At 34.1% G+C, this 21,495-nt stretch overlaps 1 protein-coding gene across 5 annotated transcripts in view; it reads right to left on the reverse strand.

Annotated features, from left to right (window-relative positions):
• Positions 1–1,400: 1,400 nt before the first annotated feature.
• FBXW7 (F-box and WD repeat domain containing 7) overlaps positions 1,401–21,495 on the reverse strand; it is a 217,173-nt gene continuing 197,078 nt past the window's right edge. For all 5 annotated transcript variants that reach the window (XM_010382870.2, XM_010382869.2, XM_030916497.1 and 2 more), the window contains 8 exons: positions 18,865–18,999; positions 12,685–12,808; positions 10,829–10,965; positions 9,767–9,880; positions 8,317–8,498; positions 6,164–6,389; positions 4,335–4,545; positions 1,401–3,289 (listed from right to left, as the gene is read on the reverse strand). In XM_010382870.2, the coding sequence (XP_010381172.1) occupies positions 3,021–3,289; positions 4,335–4,545; positions 6,164–6,389; positions 8,317–8,498; positions 9,767–9,880; positions 10,829–10,965; positions 12,685–12,808; positions 18,865–18,999 (1,398 nt within the window). In that variant the 3' untranslated portion in view covers positions 1,401–3,020. The remainder of the gene's footprint in view (positions 3,290–4,334; positions 4,546–6,163; positions 6,390–8,316; positions 8,499–9,766; positions 9,881–10,828; positions 10,966–12,684; positions 12,809–18,864; positions 19,000–21,495) is intronic.

Raw genomic sequence — 21,495 nt, forward strand, 5'->3', positions numbered from 1 at the left:
AGGGCTATTTGTTTGCAAAGCCTGTGAACTCATTCTATTCTCTAAAGTTCCAAAAATGGATGTTTCTCTTCAATTATATTATAGTTAAGCCTCATTTATATGCTCTTAGGAAACAATCAAGCAGTTTCAAGAACTATCAAATAGAATTACAACTTCTTCTTGACAATTCACCGTCATCAATGTGAACGGTAGTCACGGTTTGGGCTGTAACCCGGTTTACTCTAAAGACCCTGCACCTCACGGCCTAGTAGGATTTTTGCCTTGCATTTAACCAGTTCGTTTTTTGTTTTTTATTTCCTTTACCCTGTCACTTTTCCTTGTTATTTTTGTGTCTGTAATTTGCTGTGGACTAATAAACCAAATAACCAAATGTAAGGTATCTAAAGCAGTGGTTCTGAAACTTTAGTATCCACAACTCACCTGGTGAGCTAGTTTAAATGCAGGTTCTTGGGTCACACTCCCCAGATGCTCTGATTTAGTAGCTTTGGGAGAATGAGGCCCAGGATTTGCCCTATGAGTAAAGAACACATACTTTATGACTATGAGAAAAAGGGGAGTCCATTTTTAGTAGCTTTTAGATACTCATCTACGGCCTAGTTAGTTGAGATTACTGGATATATATGTATGTATGTGTGTGTGTGTATCTATATCCATATATAGATACATCCTATTTGAGACATTAAATATTTTTAGAACTACATAGTTTCAAAAACAACTTTATTTTTTCCCCTTACATTATAAAATTTAGATTTGTTGAACAAAATGGCTACAGAAGAGTCAGAAAGTACCAGAAAAATGGCTTATTTTCCTCTCAAACCTTGCTTTTGTCTGTCAAACTTTCTTAAAGAGCAGCATGTATTTAGTCTTTGGAAATATGGGTTTGAGTTCTGGCATTCTGCTAGTTCTATGATTCGACAAATTGCCTAACCAGTCTCAGCTGCAGGTTTTTGCTCGTCTTTAAAATGGGAGATAATAGTGCCTACTTCTCAGGGATAGTGAGAGCTTGAGAGAGAATGAACAGAAAGTATCGAGGGTAAGCACTTAATATGTGGTCAAAATTTCAAAATGAATTTGTTATTTATAAGGCTTCTAGTTGTAATTATCACAAAAGTTTTGTTGATTCTTTGAAGGAACCAGATTTCGTATTTATATACCCCAATGCAATCTACAGAGATGAGCACAGTGGAGTGTCCTCCTTCATAGTCTAGGAGAGAAGTAAGATTTGCAGTTGCAGCACATTATCCTTACTTTTGCTGTATAAAACAGGTCTGAAGTATTGATTTCTATGCCACACAGCAGGAGATGCAAAAAAACCAAGATTTTGCTGATTTAAATATTATAGACAAATCCTAAATACTTATAATGAAGGATTATTACTTCATTGGAAGAAACAGGCATACTAACATGAAAAAACACATTTTATTGCACTTAAGTTATAAGAAAATAAAATTTCTAAGTGAATCAAACCATAGACACAATCCCTTTAAAGGTTGTTTTCCTCCATCATGTCAGGTTGTTACATAACTAAAATTAACCAACTTGAATCTGATTGCTTTAAATCAGACTATAAATAAAACAAACAAAAAAATAAACAGAAGGAGGAAAAAAGATCGCCTAGGATACAGTGTTAAACCACTTTCACAGTTCAGCTTGAGTTGTGGCTCTTGGAGAATGAGGCAAACCATTTGACTTTTTCATTCATTTTGTTTGTTTGCATGTGACGCCTTTACTACAAAAACTGAATAGTTTCTGCTTTGTCAGTTACTCAGAGCAATAAAACTGTAACAGTTGTTTTCCCAAATACTGTAAAACACTAAGACTGACCAGCAACTTTAATTTTGTGTTTTATATATTTTTAAAATATTTTGTCAGTTTTACGATGTACGTTCATCCATTCACCACAGCCCTCAAAAAGAAAAGTTTCTCCACAGAACAGGCAAGTAATAGCTCTGTTCCAAGGAATGTGTTTTAAATTTTGCCCAGATAAAAGAAAATAAGCTTTGCACACACTCTCAATTATTTACTTGCAGGCAAACTTCACTCTTTATTATCTGAAACTCTTCCATTCTCAGCCTCTTAGAGGCACAGATGGCTCAAGTTTCAGTGGCAAAAAGTCTTTTTTCCGTAACCAAACTAGAGCAAATTTGGAATTCAGTCTGGGACTAAAACGTCACAGCAGAAAAAAAATAAAAAAAAATAATTTGCTTTTTTCTTTCTTTCATTTAGCAGCATAAATAAGTTTGGCCACTGGGAGTACAGTACAGGGGTGGGACAACAATCCCATATTTGAAGACCTACTTCTAGCACCAGCATCAAGAATTAAATCCATCTCAGGACTCACAGAACCCAGGACAACTTGCCACCTTTGAGCAACATATGCATTGAAGAATGTATATGGAAGCAACAGTAAATAGATAAACAGAGGCTAATACTGTGATTGATTGACATTGGCAATGGTTGGCAAAAAAAAAAAAAAAAAAAAGGTTTTCATGATAACTGTACAAAAACAATTCACAGTAATTTTTTTAAGCTTTTTCACTCCAGAAAAATGACTTTTTGTTGCAGATGCTCTCTAATTAGAAAGTCAACCAGTACTTGTTTTGATGTTATTGCAGTTCCTTTCTAGGTGTCTAGCTGTCAGTGGTAAAAGAACAGGCTAGCAGAATCTGTAATGATGTTTCAGCATTAACACTGCCCAATGAGCACTGGAGAAGAAAATAAAGAAATAATTGCACCTGGTTTGATTTAGAAAGTCTCATTTTGCAAAGCTGCCCTCAGTCAAAAGTGAAGCCTTTTATGTGATGAGACAGCAGACGCCTCTCTTGTCAGTTATGGTTTGTCATCTCTTCTTCTTTTCCTTCTTAGTCTGTAGGTCTTTTCAATCTGTTGCCCCAAGCCAACATCCTGCACCACTGAGAACAAGGGATTTTTTTCTTTTTCTTTTCTTTTTTTCTTTTTGCAGGGGGAAGGGCAGGGAGTATATCGTCTACACAATTGGACAAATTCATCTTTTCTGCTCTTCACTTCATGTCCACATCAAAGTCCAGCACCAGCAGCTTGGTTTCTTCAGTCCCATTCCGACTCCCAACTGCACACACCAGCTTTGTGTTTGAGGCTCTGATCCGCCACACGACTCCCCCACTCCCCCCACTCTCCAATGTGACTAGGTTTCGAATAAATTCACCCGTTTTCAAGTCCCATAGTTTTACAGTTCCATCATCTGAGCTGGTAATTACAAAGTTCTTGTTGAACTGTAAACAGGTCACAGCACTCTGATGCTTGTTGGGACCTAGACAAAAACCAAAAGAATTTAATTACTGGTTAGAAATAATGGCTATGGGTTAGTTACATTATAATTTGTAGACTTCTACTTTACATCGTACAATAAATGCAACATTTGAAATGATACATATTTAGAAACCTATGTCCTCAGTATTTTAGGATCAGCAGGGATATAAGAAAATCTGGTAGCAATTTGTAACTGAAACATTAACTTTCAAGAGGCCTGTCTTCCAAGACCCTTGGTTAGCTACCAGACAAATGTCTTATTTTCTGGCTGTGTGAATGACAGCATTCCTTGGTGAGGATGCAGATAGTGCAACTCCATACATTCTGCTGATGGACAAATGAGCACTAAGAGATCTATTACCCCACCACTATGAACCACTCAAAGCTGAATGGTTACTATTCCAAAACTCTGAGGAGAGACAAAACCAATGAGTAAAAAGCTGCAATGTTGTCTATCAGATGCCGCCCCCCTCCCCCACCCCAGAAAAAAACATTCTAAGGGCTATAATAAATAGAAAAAGTTAATCATGAGGCACTGCTGTACCTCATCTAATATTAGTGATTTTCACTTGTTTCTTTCTCTATTTTAGTAGGCACTATTATTCCTCTCCATTCCAGTTAAGCACGTGACTAAGAGGAGGCCAAATAAATTTTCTATCAAGGATGCTTTTGTTTTTTTCAATAAGGTAGCCCTTCAAAATTGGACTACAAATTCAAAATGCAATGGCCAATCAGAAAATATAATGCGTATGTTGCTTCTATGATGTAGCCAAGATCTTTCTTCTCACTGTTCTTAAAGGTTAAGTAGAGTCAATTGAACATGCAGGAAGTGATTAAACCATTTTATATTATATATTAAAAACACAGTTCAAAACATTTCCTCAAGAGCAGACTAGTTCTGTAAGTCAGGGTGAAAATATGCATAAACTTTTCTGAAGTAACCATTCTGTATGAGGTTGACTCTTTTTGTAATGCTAAAGCTCCATATTTCCGTTGAATAATGATCTCATTTTTAATGAACAAAACTAAACGTAACTAATACTTACCTTGCAATGTTTGTAAACACTGTCCTGTTTTGATATCCCAGATTTTAACTGTAGAATCTGCATTCCCAGAGACAAGAATATTGTCTTTGAGTTCCATTCCACTTGTTAACGACTGGTGCCCTGTTAACGTGTGAATGCAATTCCCTGTCTCCACATCCCAAACACGGATTGATGTATCAAGAGATCCACTCACCACATGGATACCATCAAACTACAAAAGACACAGTTTATTAGAATAGAAGTAGGGATACTCTTCATATCAATTACTGACCTTAATCCTAGTAGGAAAGGGGGAAGAGGATGGGAAATAGGTAATGCCAGGAACAAAATGAGGTACTAAGGTAAAGTGGCAATGAGGATAAAGTGCATGCCAAACCATTCTACAATGTATGTTCTCACACCTTTCTATCAGAAAGGTTCGTCTTTATGCCAAGCTGCTTCAAACTAGATGCAGAAGCAACTTAAAAAGAAAACAAAGCACCTAAAATGAACAATATATTAATTTTCAAATCATCTGGCCCCACCTAGCTATATATCATGGATGACTGAGAGAACTGCTATTTGAGTTTTCCTTCCCACTAGGAAGCTGAGACTAATGACATAGCTTATGATAAACGGAGTGCTTATCAGCACTTAAGGCATGAAAAGGAAGGGCTAGAGATAACTTTCGTGATGTTCAAAAGTAAGTTCCATTAAAAACCGTGTGTAAAATAAAATTTCATTTATAAGAACCTAATGCTAATTAGGAAATGTGCCAAAAGATAATTGTATCTGGAATCAGAAGAGGTGGCATTTTGTTATCAAAAGCAAACTATATACCACCTCTTCTCCAGCTTCCCAGCTACACCAAAAGTCAATAACAATTTATCATTTCTATATAATAATGTGGCCACTTCTTTTCTCAATCAAATGGGGTTATTTAAATTAGAATATTACATTCATTAAGCTTCTGAGCATATCACAAACAGGTGCAGCCAATTCCCCTTCCTCCAAATTCATCACCTTTTCTAATTTAGCAAACATCTTTATCATATTGTCAATATTTCATGACATGGACAATATTCCTTCAACAAAGAAACAAATATCCTAAGAACAGAATTGACAGTACTAAGATTATGTACTAATTCGCTGAACATTAATGGGCAATAACTGATAAATAAACTATATAGGCTGTAGGAAATATTTTTACATTGAAAATGTTGCCTTTCTGGAAACAAAACAAGATTCATATTCTAAACTTCCTATTCATCTAGTCAATGATCTTAAAATATGGCAATGTTTTCAAGGATATGGGCTTGAAATGTAAACCAAAAAAAAAAAAAAAATCTGTTTAGTCAACTTTACTTCTTTATGACTACAGATCAGTGGGCCTGGGACAGTAGAGTGCTTTATGCAGAAATATCTATTTCCACTTTGAATGGGGATGGAATCACAATTACACAGTCCATCAACTTTCAGCTATCAAAGCAAAGGGGCAGCTTTGGGCCATATTAATCCTCTGCAAAGGAGTTTCTTAAAATCCAGGTTACTCTCCTATGAGACTATTTAACCATTAATTAATATAGCAAACCTTAGAGTCCCAAAGTGTCAGGTTACAAGACAAATATTTGTATTTAGAGGAGAAATAGATCACAGAAAATTGAAAGCATCTAAATAATTTTGAAATTTACATTTTCTTCATGCCAATTTTAATGTATATAAAAACAGCAGAATAATCTGGTTAATCTTTTTTGGATTGTACTGGAGCAGCAATTTGACAGTGATTATCTGAGTAAAACAACCTTATGATTCATCAGGAGAGCATTTAAGGGAGAGATAAGAGATCTTACCTGTAATGAATAGACTCTATTAGTATGCCCCTGCAACGTGTGTAGACAGGTTTCAGTCTCTGGATCCCACACCTTTACCATAAAATCATATGCTCCACTAACAACCCTCCTGCCATCATATTGAACACAGCGGACTGCTGCAACATGACCCATCAAAACATGTAAACACTGGCCTGTCTCAATATCCCAAACCCTAAGAGTGGCATCTCGGGAACCGCTAACAACTCTGCAGAGGGAAAAACAGAAAAACAAAACAAAACAAAAAACCCATGTTTAGAATTTTTAATAATATAAGAAAACATGATAGATTTAGTCAAGGTTTTTTAGCTTTTTTTTTCTCACACAGGAACAACTCTTGTCAAAAAACCTTGGTATATAAACATACAATAAGGGAATGGGAAGTTGGGAAGCCTAGAATGCTTCATGCTTGGTTCCCTGACCTGTGGACCTTAGTTCCAGCACCTCGAGGTTCTGTGGGACTGAGTTTGAAAACCACTGTACTGTATTTTTTAAAAAAGCAGCAGTAGCTGCCTCTAAATATATACAATAAGATTTTGATTTTAGAAATAAAATGTTAACGTGGGCATATGTATAAAATGTTAATGGGAGAACTCTAGGTGGTAGTAGTTTAAAGAATTTAAACTTTCTTCTTTATGTTCTTTGCCGTTTTCCAAAATTTCAATTATGGATGCATATATTCCCGTGTGATTAGGTAAAAAATTCAATAAAGGTTATACAACAAAACAAGTCAGAATTTGGAATTTAAACAGCTGCAGATTTGTGTTTACACTATACATTCCAGTAAAAATTAACCAGTTTTAGACATGTCCTCAAACACAGGCTGCTTATGCTTTTAATGATTAGATTTATAAATATGCAATAGGCTATAAAAATATTGAGATATGCATTTTAAAATATATGTACATCTTCAAAAACAATGGCTATCCCTTAAACATGTGGTTCAACATTAGTGCTACACTCTCCTGAAAACCAGAGCAATATGCAAATACTGTAATCACTTTTGGATTACAAAACAAAGCTGAAAACTCAGGTATCCTTATGTCTTTCTGAAGAGATAAAGAAATACCACAGTTTCCATATTTGAAAAAGTAGAAAATTAAAGGGTTGAGAGATTTAAGTCAGAACATAATGGAAACTGGAATACAAGGTCTCTTGATACTCATCCCCCAAATTTTAACAGTACAGCACACTGCTCAAAGTAGATATAAATGACAATTGAAAAGGTACTCCTTTTCACATATTACAAATCTGGTGTGAAATCTGCTTAATGTAATGGTTCTTAATATAAGAAGATGCTATAGACAGAATTAAAGGTAAAGACTGCCATTGATTCACTGTAAGGACCTTACAGAGAGACCTTTTTTGACAAATGAGGTAGAAATCACACTTGTTTAACAGGGGTATGATGAAGATAACAGAAAGATAGGATTTTAATAGGAGGGCTTTACAGGAGGAGATAAAAGTAACAGCAAAGGCACTGAGAAGAAAAAGTCAAGCAATCCAGTTTGGCAGACACCATTTTGAAAACTGGATTGAGGATTTCTTCCTTAATTCGTTAGTCAACAGTAGGCTCACAAACACTTAAGAACTGGGCAGTGACACTATCATAATTATAAAAGGACTGTATGTCAGCTGTATAAAATGTAAGATGACCAAGTTAGAAAGTTGTGACACTAGCTCAGAATGAGAGAACCAATTACTCACAGGCCTCAGCTTTTGCCTAGACTTAGAGATAGGGTGGGTGTAAGGTGGGTAAGTAATTTAAAAAGGCTCAGACGCTTGAAGCCTGAATTTGTCCCACTTGCAGAAATAAGAATATCAAAAAAAGAGAGAGAAAAAATGATTTCTGCTTGAACATGATGAGTCATCAAAGATACAGAACAATAAAAAGGATTAGAGAGTAGAGAGCTTCAAAGAGGAAGCCGACAACACTAGCAAATGAAAAAGGAAACTTACAGACAATCCCCAATTTTAAGACAAAACGCTATGGCTTTCCTAGAATAGAACCATCTGATGTCTAATAATTAAACGTAATTTAAGAGTTCATTATCACTATTTCAGTAACTCTATACAGAAAGGGCCCAAATTCACATAGAGGAAGAAGTCCCAACCACAATAAGATTTTCCCTTACCTTTTTTCATGAAGATGCATACAACGCACTGTGGAAGTATGCCCATATAAGGTGTGTATACATTCTCCAGTCTCTGCATTCCACACTTTGAGAGTCCGATCAGTAGATCCACTAATGATGATGTTGTCTCTCATTTGTGATGACCATACTCCACCTGTATGTCCCACTAATGTTCTCAGACACTGGAAAAACACTTAAGATGATTACTTTTGGGTAGAAAGGAAAAGGGATTTAAATAAAATTTAATAGCTCATTAAAATTTGGAGTAAAGTTATTTATTCAATTTAGCTCTTCAGAAAATATTATTTTACACATCCGTATAAAATGATCCCACCACTATTTATAGTTTTGTTTATTCAAAGCATTATAAATTTATATAAGCACAAGCAATTGAGGAACATGTAGAAAGCAAACATATGATATAAAATATGATACAATAAAAAGGAAACATGATATGAAAGCAATTATGATAGCTCTGGTCTCTTTGATGAAATAATACTGAAATTGCAACTGGGTTTCTTCCACGGGAATAGATTCAATGAAAGTATGCCAAGAGTATTGGGTGTGGCTACATACCACATTTCATCTGAATCTGCCCCAGGGCAGTAGTTAGGAGCCAGTGAAGCTACTTCTAGACAAGTAAAGACAGACATTAAAGCCCTGAAATAAATCCCAAACTAATATTACACTATGGAAATACAAAGCTGCTTTAAAAAATTTTAACATCTGACTTGGCGTATTTATAAGATACTTGCCAAGAAGCACCATGGTAAAAGACATTTTAAAAGACATGGATTTTTTTTTGTTTTCATACTCTCTTCTGTTATTTTTTAGGTGACAATTACTTAATTCATGAAAATATTCTCTACTGGACAGATACAAATAAATATTTGCTAGAGAATCATTAAGGTATGATATGGTACACAGTCAAGCTGATTGCTTGGGCTATTTTTTTCTTCAAACTTACATTTAAATGCCTAGTCCACTCTCATCTCACAAGGGTTTGAGATAAGTATAAATTAACATGATTTATTAAGTTCTAAACTATAGGTAGGTTATCAACAAAGCAGTTCATAAGGAAAAATAAATATCCCTCAACCATACTTTTGAAAAACATTACAAAGTAATGAGGTATAACTTAGACAGTAAATAAAAGTGGGGAAAAATTGAGCCAAGAAAAATATAAAGCACCCTTGAAAATGTTAAAATATCTGTCACAAACTATGTAAATGAAAAAAAATTAATGAAACCTCTATCATGAGAAACATCATCATCCTCATGCCATTGACTTTCATAAATACGGGGGAAAAAGCTAAGTTACGAGCTCTGATATTTGCTATCCAAATAATTGAGAATCAAGAATGAATTCTGGTTTTCTTTTTTCCAGTTGCTACTTGCAATGCTACACACAAAATTGTGACTTTGTGAAGTATAGGAAGAGTAAACTTACTTTGCCCGTGACTGCTGACCAAACTTTTAGAGTGTTGTCATCAGAACCACTAACTATTCGGTTACCACAAAACTGTAAGCATGTAATCACATGATCATCATGTCCTTTCAGCACCTATAAGATAGAGGTACAGATTAGAAATATGTTAATTAAATTATGTTCTTTAAAATACTGGTCAAGAGAAAAATGAAGGCACAAACAGGAACGGTAATTTGTAGTCTATCTCTAGAATTATAATTTATATAAAATATAAAGCATTATTTTTCCTGGCTGACGAATCCAGAATTAAACATTTTATTGTTTCCACAGTCTATTATTTATACTCAAAACATCAACTATTAAAGTTTTACTGCATCAAGACCTCATGAAGATGGTTCGAACACCAATGTATTTGACAATAATCTATTTTATCTGTTCAAACCAGAAGAATATGCCTCTAATTTTACAACTTTGACACACAAGAACAAAATAAGCATCTATTAACCACAAAAAGTAAGAATTATTACCATTCTCAAAACAAAAAAAAATCTATAACATATATATATTAGTATCACAATGTCTCCTCAAATTTTTTTCCAGTTGTAAAAATATGCCCAATAATTTAAAGTGTTCTTACCATTCTTTATATATTTGAAATGTTTTAAGACAGAAAACCAGAATTATGCTTCAATTTATAAAAATAAGACACACAAAAGCCACCAATACCAAAATACAGACACTCCTCAAAAAATCACGTTTTGACTATGTGATCAGAGAAGGCAGCAAATTCTCAGGTAGAATGTGTATGACACAGTACAATTCAGCAGGATATTGAGAGATTTTCATTTAAGTAAGATAAAAAGATACTCAGTTTAACTTATCTTTTGTTCAAGCACAATTAGTTGTCAGATTAATTAGCAATAAAAGAATACTGTCAGTAATGCTTTCAGTTATTTTAAAATATATGGTTTTCTTTCCACAGAAGAGGAGTGTCAAATTATACAGTTTGCCAAGAAGTGAAATAGTACACTAGGTACTAACACTGATTAATGGTTTCTGTTACATTGTGCAGAGTTCAGTTACCTTAGGAGATTTGAGTTCTCCTCGCCTCCAGTTAGTATCAATTCTGTGCTGTCTGATGTATGCACTTTTCCATGGACTGTGTATGAAACCTGGTTTTATTACTTTTCTTCTCTTGATGTGCAATGGTTCATCAATCCCTGAAGTGTTACAGGTCAAGAGTAAATTGCCTTCACCAACAATAACAATTATACATTTTATAAAGTATTCCATCTTTCTCTCTGCTCAAAACCACTGAAATGTAAGACACTGTCCAACTGTTATCACAGTATGTAGCAATAATGTAAAGTTTGCATTTTATATGGCATATTTTTATATTCACTATTTCATTTCTTTCTCAAAATGATTCTAAAAGATGCTGGCGAAGGTGTGAGGAAATTGGAATGCTTGTGCAAATGGTGCACCTGCTGTGGAAAATGGTCTGGTGGTTCCCCAAAACAAACACAGAATTAACATATGATCTAGCAATTCCATTTCTGGATACATAAGCAAAACAATTAAAGGCAGAGCCTTAAACAGTTACCTGTACACCTATGTTCATAGCAGGATGGTTTATAATAACTAAAAGGTGCAAGCAATCCAAGGGCCCGTCGACAGATGGATAAACAAAATGTAGCATTAGATACATACACACAATGGAATAAAGGAAATTCTGACACATGCTATGACATGGATGAACCTTGAAGACATTATGCTAAGTGAAATAAGCTGATTACAAAAGGAAAAATATTGTATGATTTCACTTATATGAGGTACCTAGAGTAGTCAAACTCACAGAGACAGAAAGTAAAAGGCTGGTTGCCAGAGGCTGTGGAGAGGAATAATGGAGAGTTATAACAGGGGGCATGGAGTTTCACGTGAGGAAGATGAAGTTCTGAATACAGATGATAGTGATAGTTGCAGAACAACGTGAATGTACTTAATGCCACTGAAATGTACATATAAAAATGGTTAAATTGATAAATTACATATATGTTATCAAAATTTTTAAAAGATCATTAAAAAAATGATTGTATGGGAGAAGGGAAGGCAGAGATTATTTAAATGCCTAGTCCACTCTGTATACATATCTGTATACTTTATGTATACAGATACTTAAGAAGGAAGATTTCACTGATTAATCCAAGTCCTACAGAGGTGAAAAGCAGGATGAGAAACCAAGTACCCTGGATCTTTACCTCAAACCTTTATTAACTGGACTAACCACCAACGCTTCCCACTTGACTATTACCACCATGAAGGGAATGACCACCTATAGAGTACCTGCATCATGCTCTATGATTCTTTCTTAAAAAATCTGCTTCTGAGGCACATAATACTTTTATATTTTTTCAAAAATATTTTTCTGGATGTCTGCTGGGGAAAACAACAACAACAACAACAAAACAGTTCTCCCAATACAAAGGATAACTATTCCTCTACTAAGGAAAAAGACAGGTTTCAAGAACATAAGCTCCATGATAGAAAGAGAACTTCAGTTCACTGCTATATCCCCCACCTTGAAGAAATGTCTGGCTCATAGGAGGTGTTCAATCAACATGTATGAAAAGAATTAATTAATACTAAATATTTGGATATTTAATTGGAAATGTAATTGTGGGGTTTCCTTTCAATCATCCTCATCTTGACTTTTTCATTGTTTATTAATTCTACTAGTGATAGGAAGCAAATCAGATATATTTGCTATTAGTTATATTGCTTGTTAAAGGGGTTAGCTGTAAGATTTGGGTCATTTCAATGTGTAGAATAATCTGTGGATTTTATTATAAGTAGGTGAATATTTTTATTTTTTCTACGTTTTCAGAATCACTCTGCTTTTCAAAGTATAAACATATTCTCTATGCAATTTTGAACCTTACCCTCTTCTTTGCATTTCTCTCTCCAGAGAAGGTTGTCTTCAGCCAAAATTCTCCAATAGCGACATGTCTGAGCCGCTTGTAGCAGGTCTTTGGGTTCCAGGAATGAAAGCACATAGAGTGCCAACTAAGAAAAAAATGCATAGTATAATACCCATATTTAAATAAATATATATTATATGTTAATTATTCTCCACAGGATGAGATACTTGATAAATATAATTCTGCACTCTGATTTTTAAAATTATGAAAGGCAGTAACTTCATTCCTAACAAATATATACCAGATAAAAAACACACACACACCTTATGGTTTTTATGAACTTCACTCTACTCTTTACCTCTTCAAGGACTACTTATTAAAGCTCTCTGTCTCTGCTTTTGCCTTGCTCTGTGAGCCTCAACTTAATAATTCTTTTTTATTTTTATTTATTTATTTATTTATTTATTTATTTATTTTTTATTATACTTTAAGTTCTAGGGTACATGTGCATAACGTGCAGGTTTGTTACATATGTATACTTATGCCATGTTGGTGTGCTGCACCCATCAACTCGTCAGCACTCATCAATTCATCATTTATATCATGTATAACTCCCCAATGCAATCCCTCCCTCCTCCCCCTCCCCCCTCCCCATGATAGGCCCCAGTGCTACAGAATGGGAGAAAATTTTTGCAACCTACTCATCTGACAAAGGGCTAATATCCAGAATCTACAAAGAACTCAAACAAATATATGAGAAAAAAACAAACAACCCCATCAAAAAGTGGGGAAAGGATATGAACAGACATTTCTCAAAAGAAGATATTCATACAGCCAACAGACACATGAAAAAATGCTCATCATCACTCGCCATCAGAGAAATGCAAATCAAAACCACAATGAGATACCATCTCACACCAGTTAGAATGGCAATCATTAAGAAGTCAGGAAACAACAGGTGTTGGAGAGGATGTGGAGAAATAGGAACACTTTTACACTGTTGGTGGGATTGTAAACTAGTTCAACCATTATGGAAAACAGTATGGCAATTCCTCAAGGATCTAGAACTAGATGTACCATATGACCCAGCCATCCCACTACTGGGTATATACCCAAAGGATTATAAATTATTCTACTACAAAGACACATGTACACGTATGTTTATTGCGGCACTATTCACAATAGCAAAGACTTGGAATCAACCCAAATGTCCATCTGTGACAGACTGGATTAAGAAAATGTGGCACATATACACCATGGAATACTATGCAGCCATAAAAAAGGATGAGTTTGCATCCTTTGTAGGGACATGGATGCAGCTGGAAACCATCATTCTTAGCAAACTATCACAAGAACAGAAAACCAAACACCGCATGTTCTCACTCATAGGTGGGAACTGAACAATGAGATCACTTGGACTCGGAATAATTCTTTTTTAAAAAAATGTTATTAGTTGTTTAACTTTGTTCTCTATCCTACTACAATGTAAATTCACTGAAGATAGGACCTAAATGCTTGCCTGACACACAAGAAATGATTTTTATATATTCTGTGTGGTATGACTTCAGATCATTTCTGATTGATATGTATCATAGTTAATAGTCTTCAAATCAAAGTGTTTATTATCATAATGAACTTTTGAAACACTTACACCCTTGACTGTAAATGACAAAGAGGGACAATTATTAAACCATTCCATAGACATATAAAAGTAATTGGGTTCTAATTACTTTACATTACTTATAAGGATCTTCTTGATGGGCCACACAGAGTTGTATATTTGAGCTAACTCTTTGGTATACCACTGATTTAAAAATTTTGTTTATAATACTTGTAAACTATTAATTTTTTTCAGTGTGTCAGTTCAAATAAAGAGGAAAAATAAAGAGAAAAAAAGAGAAGGGGAATTAAAGCCTCTGACTGCTTATTCAAATAGCCTCACATATCATAAAATTTTAAATTATGATACCAGGAAAACAATTTAAATAGAGCAATTAAGTTCAGTTTTCACATGAACTAAATGACAAGAACTAAAACAGATTATCCATTAAAGGGTCAAGGGTCATAGAGGGAGTAAAAGCACACTTTTAATTATTTTTGATGCTAAATATAAATTATATAATATAAATTATGCTTTCCCAATTACTTTACATATATAAGGAATTCATCATGGGCTGGTGTAGTGGCTCACTCCTGTAATACCAGCACTTTGGGAGGCCGAGGTAGGTGGATCACTTGAGGCCAGAAGTTTGACACCAGCTTGGCCAATGTGGTGAAACCCCATCTCTCCTAAAAATACAAAAATTAGCCAGGTGTGGTGGTGCACACTTATAATCCCAGCTACTCGGGAGGCTGAGGCATAAGAATCACTTGAATCCGGCAGGTGGAGGTTGCAGTGAGTCAAGATCACGTCGCTGCACTCCAGCCTGGGTGACAGAGCAAGATTCTGCCTCAACAACAGCAGCAGCAAAAACTCACCATTAATTACATATTTACTATGTATTTGTTGAATATTATATATTCAGTATACTCAGTAAATACTGTGTATACAAAATACTCCAACCAGCCGGTATTCAGTTTACCACTACTACTGATGAATGATAGTGAAAAACTTTTTGTGAAATAATTACTTTTGGTATATCAGAGAAGACCAGTATTATGCAGAGAAGCTGAGTTGTTTAAAATAAAAAGGTATAACTATATTCAACAATACTCCCACATATGTAATCTCAATATTGTACTTAACAGATACTCCAAAAGCCACTTAATTTGGGAATTAGCAATTAATCAAAGCCTAAGCAAGTTCACTTTGTGTCAGTATAGCAGTAATGTGATGTTACCATTATTAGTCTGTGTGTAATTGTAATTTAACATAGAAGTTATCAGGCACAAAAATATTTGTGCAAAAGAGATGCTAATTAATGACCAAGATATTTATCTAAAAACAGAAAAAGTCTATTCTTTTCTTTGCTTTAGTTACCTAACTAAAGTAGAAATCAGGTAATATACAGAAATAGTCAATGGATCTTAAAGACTAGGAAACAACAAATCAAGAATAGCTTAGATTTCAAAAGTACATCCCCAAATCACCAGGTAAAATTTCCAGCATTAATAGCGATTATGAGATCATCTAGTCCAGCGCATTAAAGAGAAACATAAAGAAATCCTAAGGCGCTAAAGAAAGCTGAAGTGCTAACTTTATAGGTTACTGGCACACCTTCCTTAAAAGTAGTGAAGACCCTAACTCAACCAAGAACTTCAACTTATTAAATGTTTGCCTATGTCCATCTAGCCAGTTCCATCAAAACATCTAAGCAATACAGAAAATACACAAAGCAAAACAAAAAAATACAAAATAAAAAATCAGAAAAGAAGGTTAAACTAGAGAAAAACTAGAGCACAAATATGCTGTCAACAAGGTTATGTTTTACAAGGTTTTGAATTAAACTGCCAAGCCAAAAAGAAAATAGCAATTAGTTGCATGATTCTTAATATGTATTATGAGGGAGTATACCAGTTCCCTCAAAGGAAGCAAGGTTTTGTCATGTAGGGCTCTGAAATGGACTGAATGTCTATATTCCCTCAAATTCATGTTGAAATACTAACCCTCAATGTAGGAAGTGAGGTGTTTGGAAAATAATTAGGTCATGAGGTTGGAGTCCTCATGAATGGAATTAGTACTCTCATAAAAGGGACATCCCCCCCTACGCCCACCCCCACCCCCCAAAAACATTAACCAAGTGTGGTGGCTACTCAAGAGGCTAAGGCAGAAGAATCGTTTGAGCCTAGGAGTTTGAGGCCGTAGTGAACTATGATCATTCTGCTGCACCCTAGCCTGGGCAACAGAGTGAGACTCTGTCTATCCAACCACTATGGTAGGGAGTTACGGGTTTCTTATAGCCAAGTCAAATGGTCCAGTTAATGCAGTTTTCTATTCATTTGTTTTAAAGGTAAAACCCAGATAAGTATTTCTTCCTAAAGACCACTTCTGCCAGAGAAAAGTTCTTGAATTGAAACCTATTTCAGATAATTATCTCTTCCTTGTCCAACTCTGTAAGAATTCCTATTTTTTATTTTTCTCTATAACCTATATAAAAGACAACCACGTTATACATAGAAGGTAGCCAGTATTTTCCCACAGTATCCCACTGTATTTCAGTGGATTAAACTAGTCAAGGAAAAAAAAATTTTCTTTAATGTTGGCTAATCCTCTATTAAGAATTTCAGGTTTTGCTCTATCATAAGATTATGATTTTCCTGGTATTCACTTATAAAATAAAGACAATGTTATTCATCACAACCCTCCCATGTGAAACTAGTGAGACTTCTGTCAAGCTTGAGATTAGTAAGTAAATGTTTGTAAATAGTTTTGAGATATGTCCAAAGGAATTATAAGAAAAATAAGTCCATTTCCTGACAAGAAGGTAATAATGTTTTAAATAATACTTTGTTTCTGAGAAGATAATATTTTCTATACCATTATTTATCCACATAGACAAGCATTTTTCAAAACAGGAAATGTTTTTCCTGGTAGTTGAAAACAAGAGGGAAACACAGATGATATGCTAAACCAAGGCTCTCCCTTAGTCTCCTGTCTAACTAATTTCACTTCTTTTTCCCCAGGCAGTCCTTAAAAGAACACTTAAACCGAGAGAATCTTTATTGGATTTACCCTGGTTATTGATTATTTGTTTTTAATTCTTAGATTTTTCAAAATACTTTCATATTCTGATCTTAAACCACATTTTGTGTGTTAAGAAGTTATTATGGAAATTCAAATAAAGCAAAACAAACCAAAAACCTCACCATTATTAGAAATAAGAGAAAAAAATGAAATGAGAAAGTCTGCCTTTTAACCAAAGTGATACCCTCTAAAATACGGAGGATATCACTAAGAAAACTACGGAGAATATATCAAAGGTGAAGAAAATCACTTTCAGTCAAATACTTATGTAAATGTTTCCCATTATTAATGCCCTTCTGGAAGCAAAGAGAGCTGATGTCACTTTCATAAGCTAAATCTATTCAAAGGATTCAGTTTTAGAACGAGTTAGCAAAACTAAAAATTTTATTTTGGGCCAACGTCATTTTTAAAAAGCACTCAGTAGAAAACACATTTCAGGAAGAAGAGATTTTCTACACTTTGCTCTTTGCTGGAGTTATGCTTAGTTCCATGCATTAAATATGATACAACTATTTTATTCATATCCAACATGCAATTCTAATTGGGACTACCTTTAATACCATTAGGGTATTTAGAATGATAATCTTAAAAAATGACTCCTTTTCTGTTCAAATTTGAAGTTTCAGGATCATTTGAAATGGTATATTAGTATTTTATATTGTATTCTTAGCTGATATATAACTAGTGGCATATGCATATGACTTACGAAAATATAAATCATGGTGATGCTGATTATTTAATGTTATATATAATATTTCTGTTCACTGACAAAATAAAATTACTAGGTCTATAATATCAATAAAGGAACTGTATCTAAACTATGCCTTATTTATAGTTATGAATGCCCATATAATCAGTCTATGATAGTTTCAGCTTACATAAAAATATAAAAAGAAATAGGCATAAATAATTCCCAAAGAAGTGCTGTTAGCATGTAATTAGTATGGGATATCTGTATTTGTGTAATGGAGATGGGGAGGAGAATGATTAGAAAAATATATACACGTGAAAGTATAGTATTTGTATTTAAAATAATTACACAATGTAAGTACCAGAGAACTAGAATTCAATAGAATCATAAAACTATTGGTCTTGAAGGGACTTAAGATATACAATAAAATAAGAGAAAAAATATTGCTATTTTAATAAGGTCAGAATTTTAAAAAATCTACTATAATGAATATACCAAGATAACCAAAGGCTGGGCTTCAAATAACCCAGCAAAAAAATATTGGTAAATAAATAATCAAATTAGTGAAACTCAATAGTTACTCTCATATATATGACTTATTCAAGTAGTGGAAAAGAGTTACTTAGTCCACATACATACTTTAATCTGACAATTACATTATTAAGTCATGGCAATGTATCAATTTACAGCCCTCTTTACCACTAATTAAGAGTGTCAAACTGACAATACTGAATACAATAATTAGCATGACAATGTTTAAAGGTGGTAGCTGTTGAGTTATATATTCAAATAACACCCAATGAAGAATGTAATTGATAATCTTTACCTCTTTAGGGAGCAATGAAATGAAGTCTCGTTGAAACTGGGGTTCTATCACTTGCATCATATGTTTTACTTGTGTTGGTTCACAACTATCAATGAGTTCATCTAAAGCAAGCAATTTCTCTGGTCCGCTCCAGCTCTATCAAAGAGAATTAGAAATTTTTATTGTGTTAACAGATGTCCCAAATTATAGGCTTATAAAGGAAAACTCACATCTACACACAACCATAGTTGAACAAGGTAGAAATGTAAAAAAAGTGGCTCCTTACAGTGACATTTTTTCCACAAGGCATTGAAGAATGCATTTAATTTCATCGCTTACCAACCACTTTTATTTTGTAAAAGGTTTAAAAAAAATCATGTTTGACAGAAAAATAGTTTTTCATTACATTAATTATAATAGCTATATGTTCATCTACCACCAAGTCACTAACTGAGAAGCCAAAATTTTATTCCAGAAACATCATTTTGGGTTACTGAGTAAATAATAGAAAATTTTGACAATTTCTCTACATTCTTTCTAGTGAGCACCATAAAATTAGACGGTTTTAATAAGGCATCATCTGAAAGGAGACGAGCAACATCATTCAGAGAAAAATTAGTAACTGGATATATTACACATTTGACAAGTGTCTTCCACAAATTAAACAGGCTTTGATTTGTTATGTGAAAACAAATACACAATAGAAAATAGAATAAACAATAAAAACAATAAACAATAGAAAATAGTAGCTGATAGTGGTAAAATTAGAATATAAATAAAGGCCAAAAGAGGGTAAGAAAGAGATGCGCTATAAAAACACAAAAACACACAATTATGCTTCAGAAATAAGAGTTCCTTTAAATGACATCAGGGGATCATCTTAAAACATTATTATTTTCCCCCCAGTGAAGAACACCTGCACAGAAAAGCCATGGTTCTTAAAAGGAAAAACTAAAATGCCATGTGAATAATTCAAAATGTTACAATTTCACACATTTAATTAACCTAATACTTAAATGAAAGAACATTCTTAAGCAGGCCTTTCTTTCTGCAAATCTATACTGATTTAAGTACCATTGTAAGAATTATTGTGTCCACTTCAGAAGTGGGTGAATACAGAATAGGTGAGGTTTTCAGCTAAAAAGATCTGGATTTTGCCATTCCATTTCTTGTCCAAACAAGAAAACTTGATCCAAGACATGAAATACGTAATAACTGACAAGAGATATACTAAGGATATGAGGAGCTGTATTTGGAATACTTTTTAAAGTATTTACCTCTGTGGAATCTACAATAAACTTCTTCTCATCTTTCTTATCATAAAGTATGTGTTAAATTGGCAATACCACAAAACATTTCAATGGTATTTATTTCCATAATATATTCCATATTACCACCTAATGTTAAGGAAATACAGGTTCCAATCAGTTGTGTCCCTTCCTTTTGTTTCTACAAATATATGTATCCAGAACATTCACCCTGAGTCTTACTTTGTACCTTTTTTGGTCAGGGGGAGGATTTATTATACATAGAAATGTAAAATACTCATAAACATGTATATGTACACACGTGACCAATTAAAAGCAGTTAATGTGAAGTTTAATTATCTTGTTTGGTTTCTCTTACATAACTTCAAATACTGGTTTAAACTTACCTCTTTGACATAACTTATAGTGATCAATCTCCACTCATGTCTCTCCATTTGGTATCAATAGAACAAACTCATTAATTTATTGATTCACATCCCTCACAGGATTTGAAGTGGGTTTTGATAAAATGCTATTCCTCTCCATCTACATCACAGACAATGCATGGACACTAGTATAAGGACATGCTCATTTTGAGTGATAGATAACTATGCTGACTTGATTAAAATGTAGCTTTAGGCCAGGTGTGTAGGCTCATGCCTGTAATCCCAGCAGTTTTGGGAGGCAGAGGCAGGAGGATCACTGGAGCTCAGGAATTTGAGACCAGCCTGGCAACATAACGAGACCCTGCCTCCATAAAAAAATAAGAAATCAGCCAGGCATGGTGGAATGCGCCTGTAGTCCCACCTACTTGGGGGGCTGTGGCAGGAGGTCAAGTCTGCAATGAGCTATGATCACGCTACTGCACTCCAGCCTGGGTGACAGAGCGAGACTTTGTCTCAAGAAAAAAAAAAAAAAAAAAAAAAAAAAAAAAGCTAATATATGAGACATATCTTTTATCAAGGCTTTTGCAGGATAGGGTGTAGAATTAAAGAAGACAGGACAGACGAACAGATGATAAACATCTAATTCAGACCTTAGCTAAGTATTTGAAACTGTGTCAGAAATTTCCATATATTTAAGAAAAAGTACATGGAAAAAAATCATGCCTGTATAACAAAATATATCTAAGACTCTAAACAATATTTGAAACAATGCATTTTTATTTTATTTTAAAGAATCTTTAATAAGAATCCAAGACAATTTAAAATGTCTTAATCTAAATTATATATATACTCAGTAGATGTTACTTTGTGTTATTTTATTAAAAACTGATAAAGATGAGTAGCATAAGAAAATGAGACTGTTTCCACTGACCATACATATTCAACAGTTCTATCGGTTAAAATCACATCTCTTTGGTGATTCTAAACAAAGATCTGGACCATAAAAACAGCTTTCCTCT

This window comes from Rhinopithecus roxellana, chromosome 2 (genome assembly GCF_007565055.1).
Source record: "Rhinopithecus roxellana isolate Shanxi Qingling chromosome 2, ASM756505v1, whole genome shotgun sequence".
Lineage (NCBI taxonomy): Eukaryota > Metazoa > Chordata > Mammalia > Primates > Cercopithecidae > Rhinopithecus > Rhinopithecus roxellana.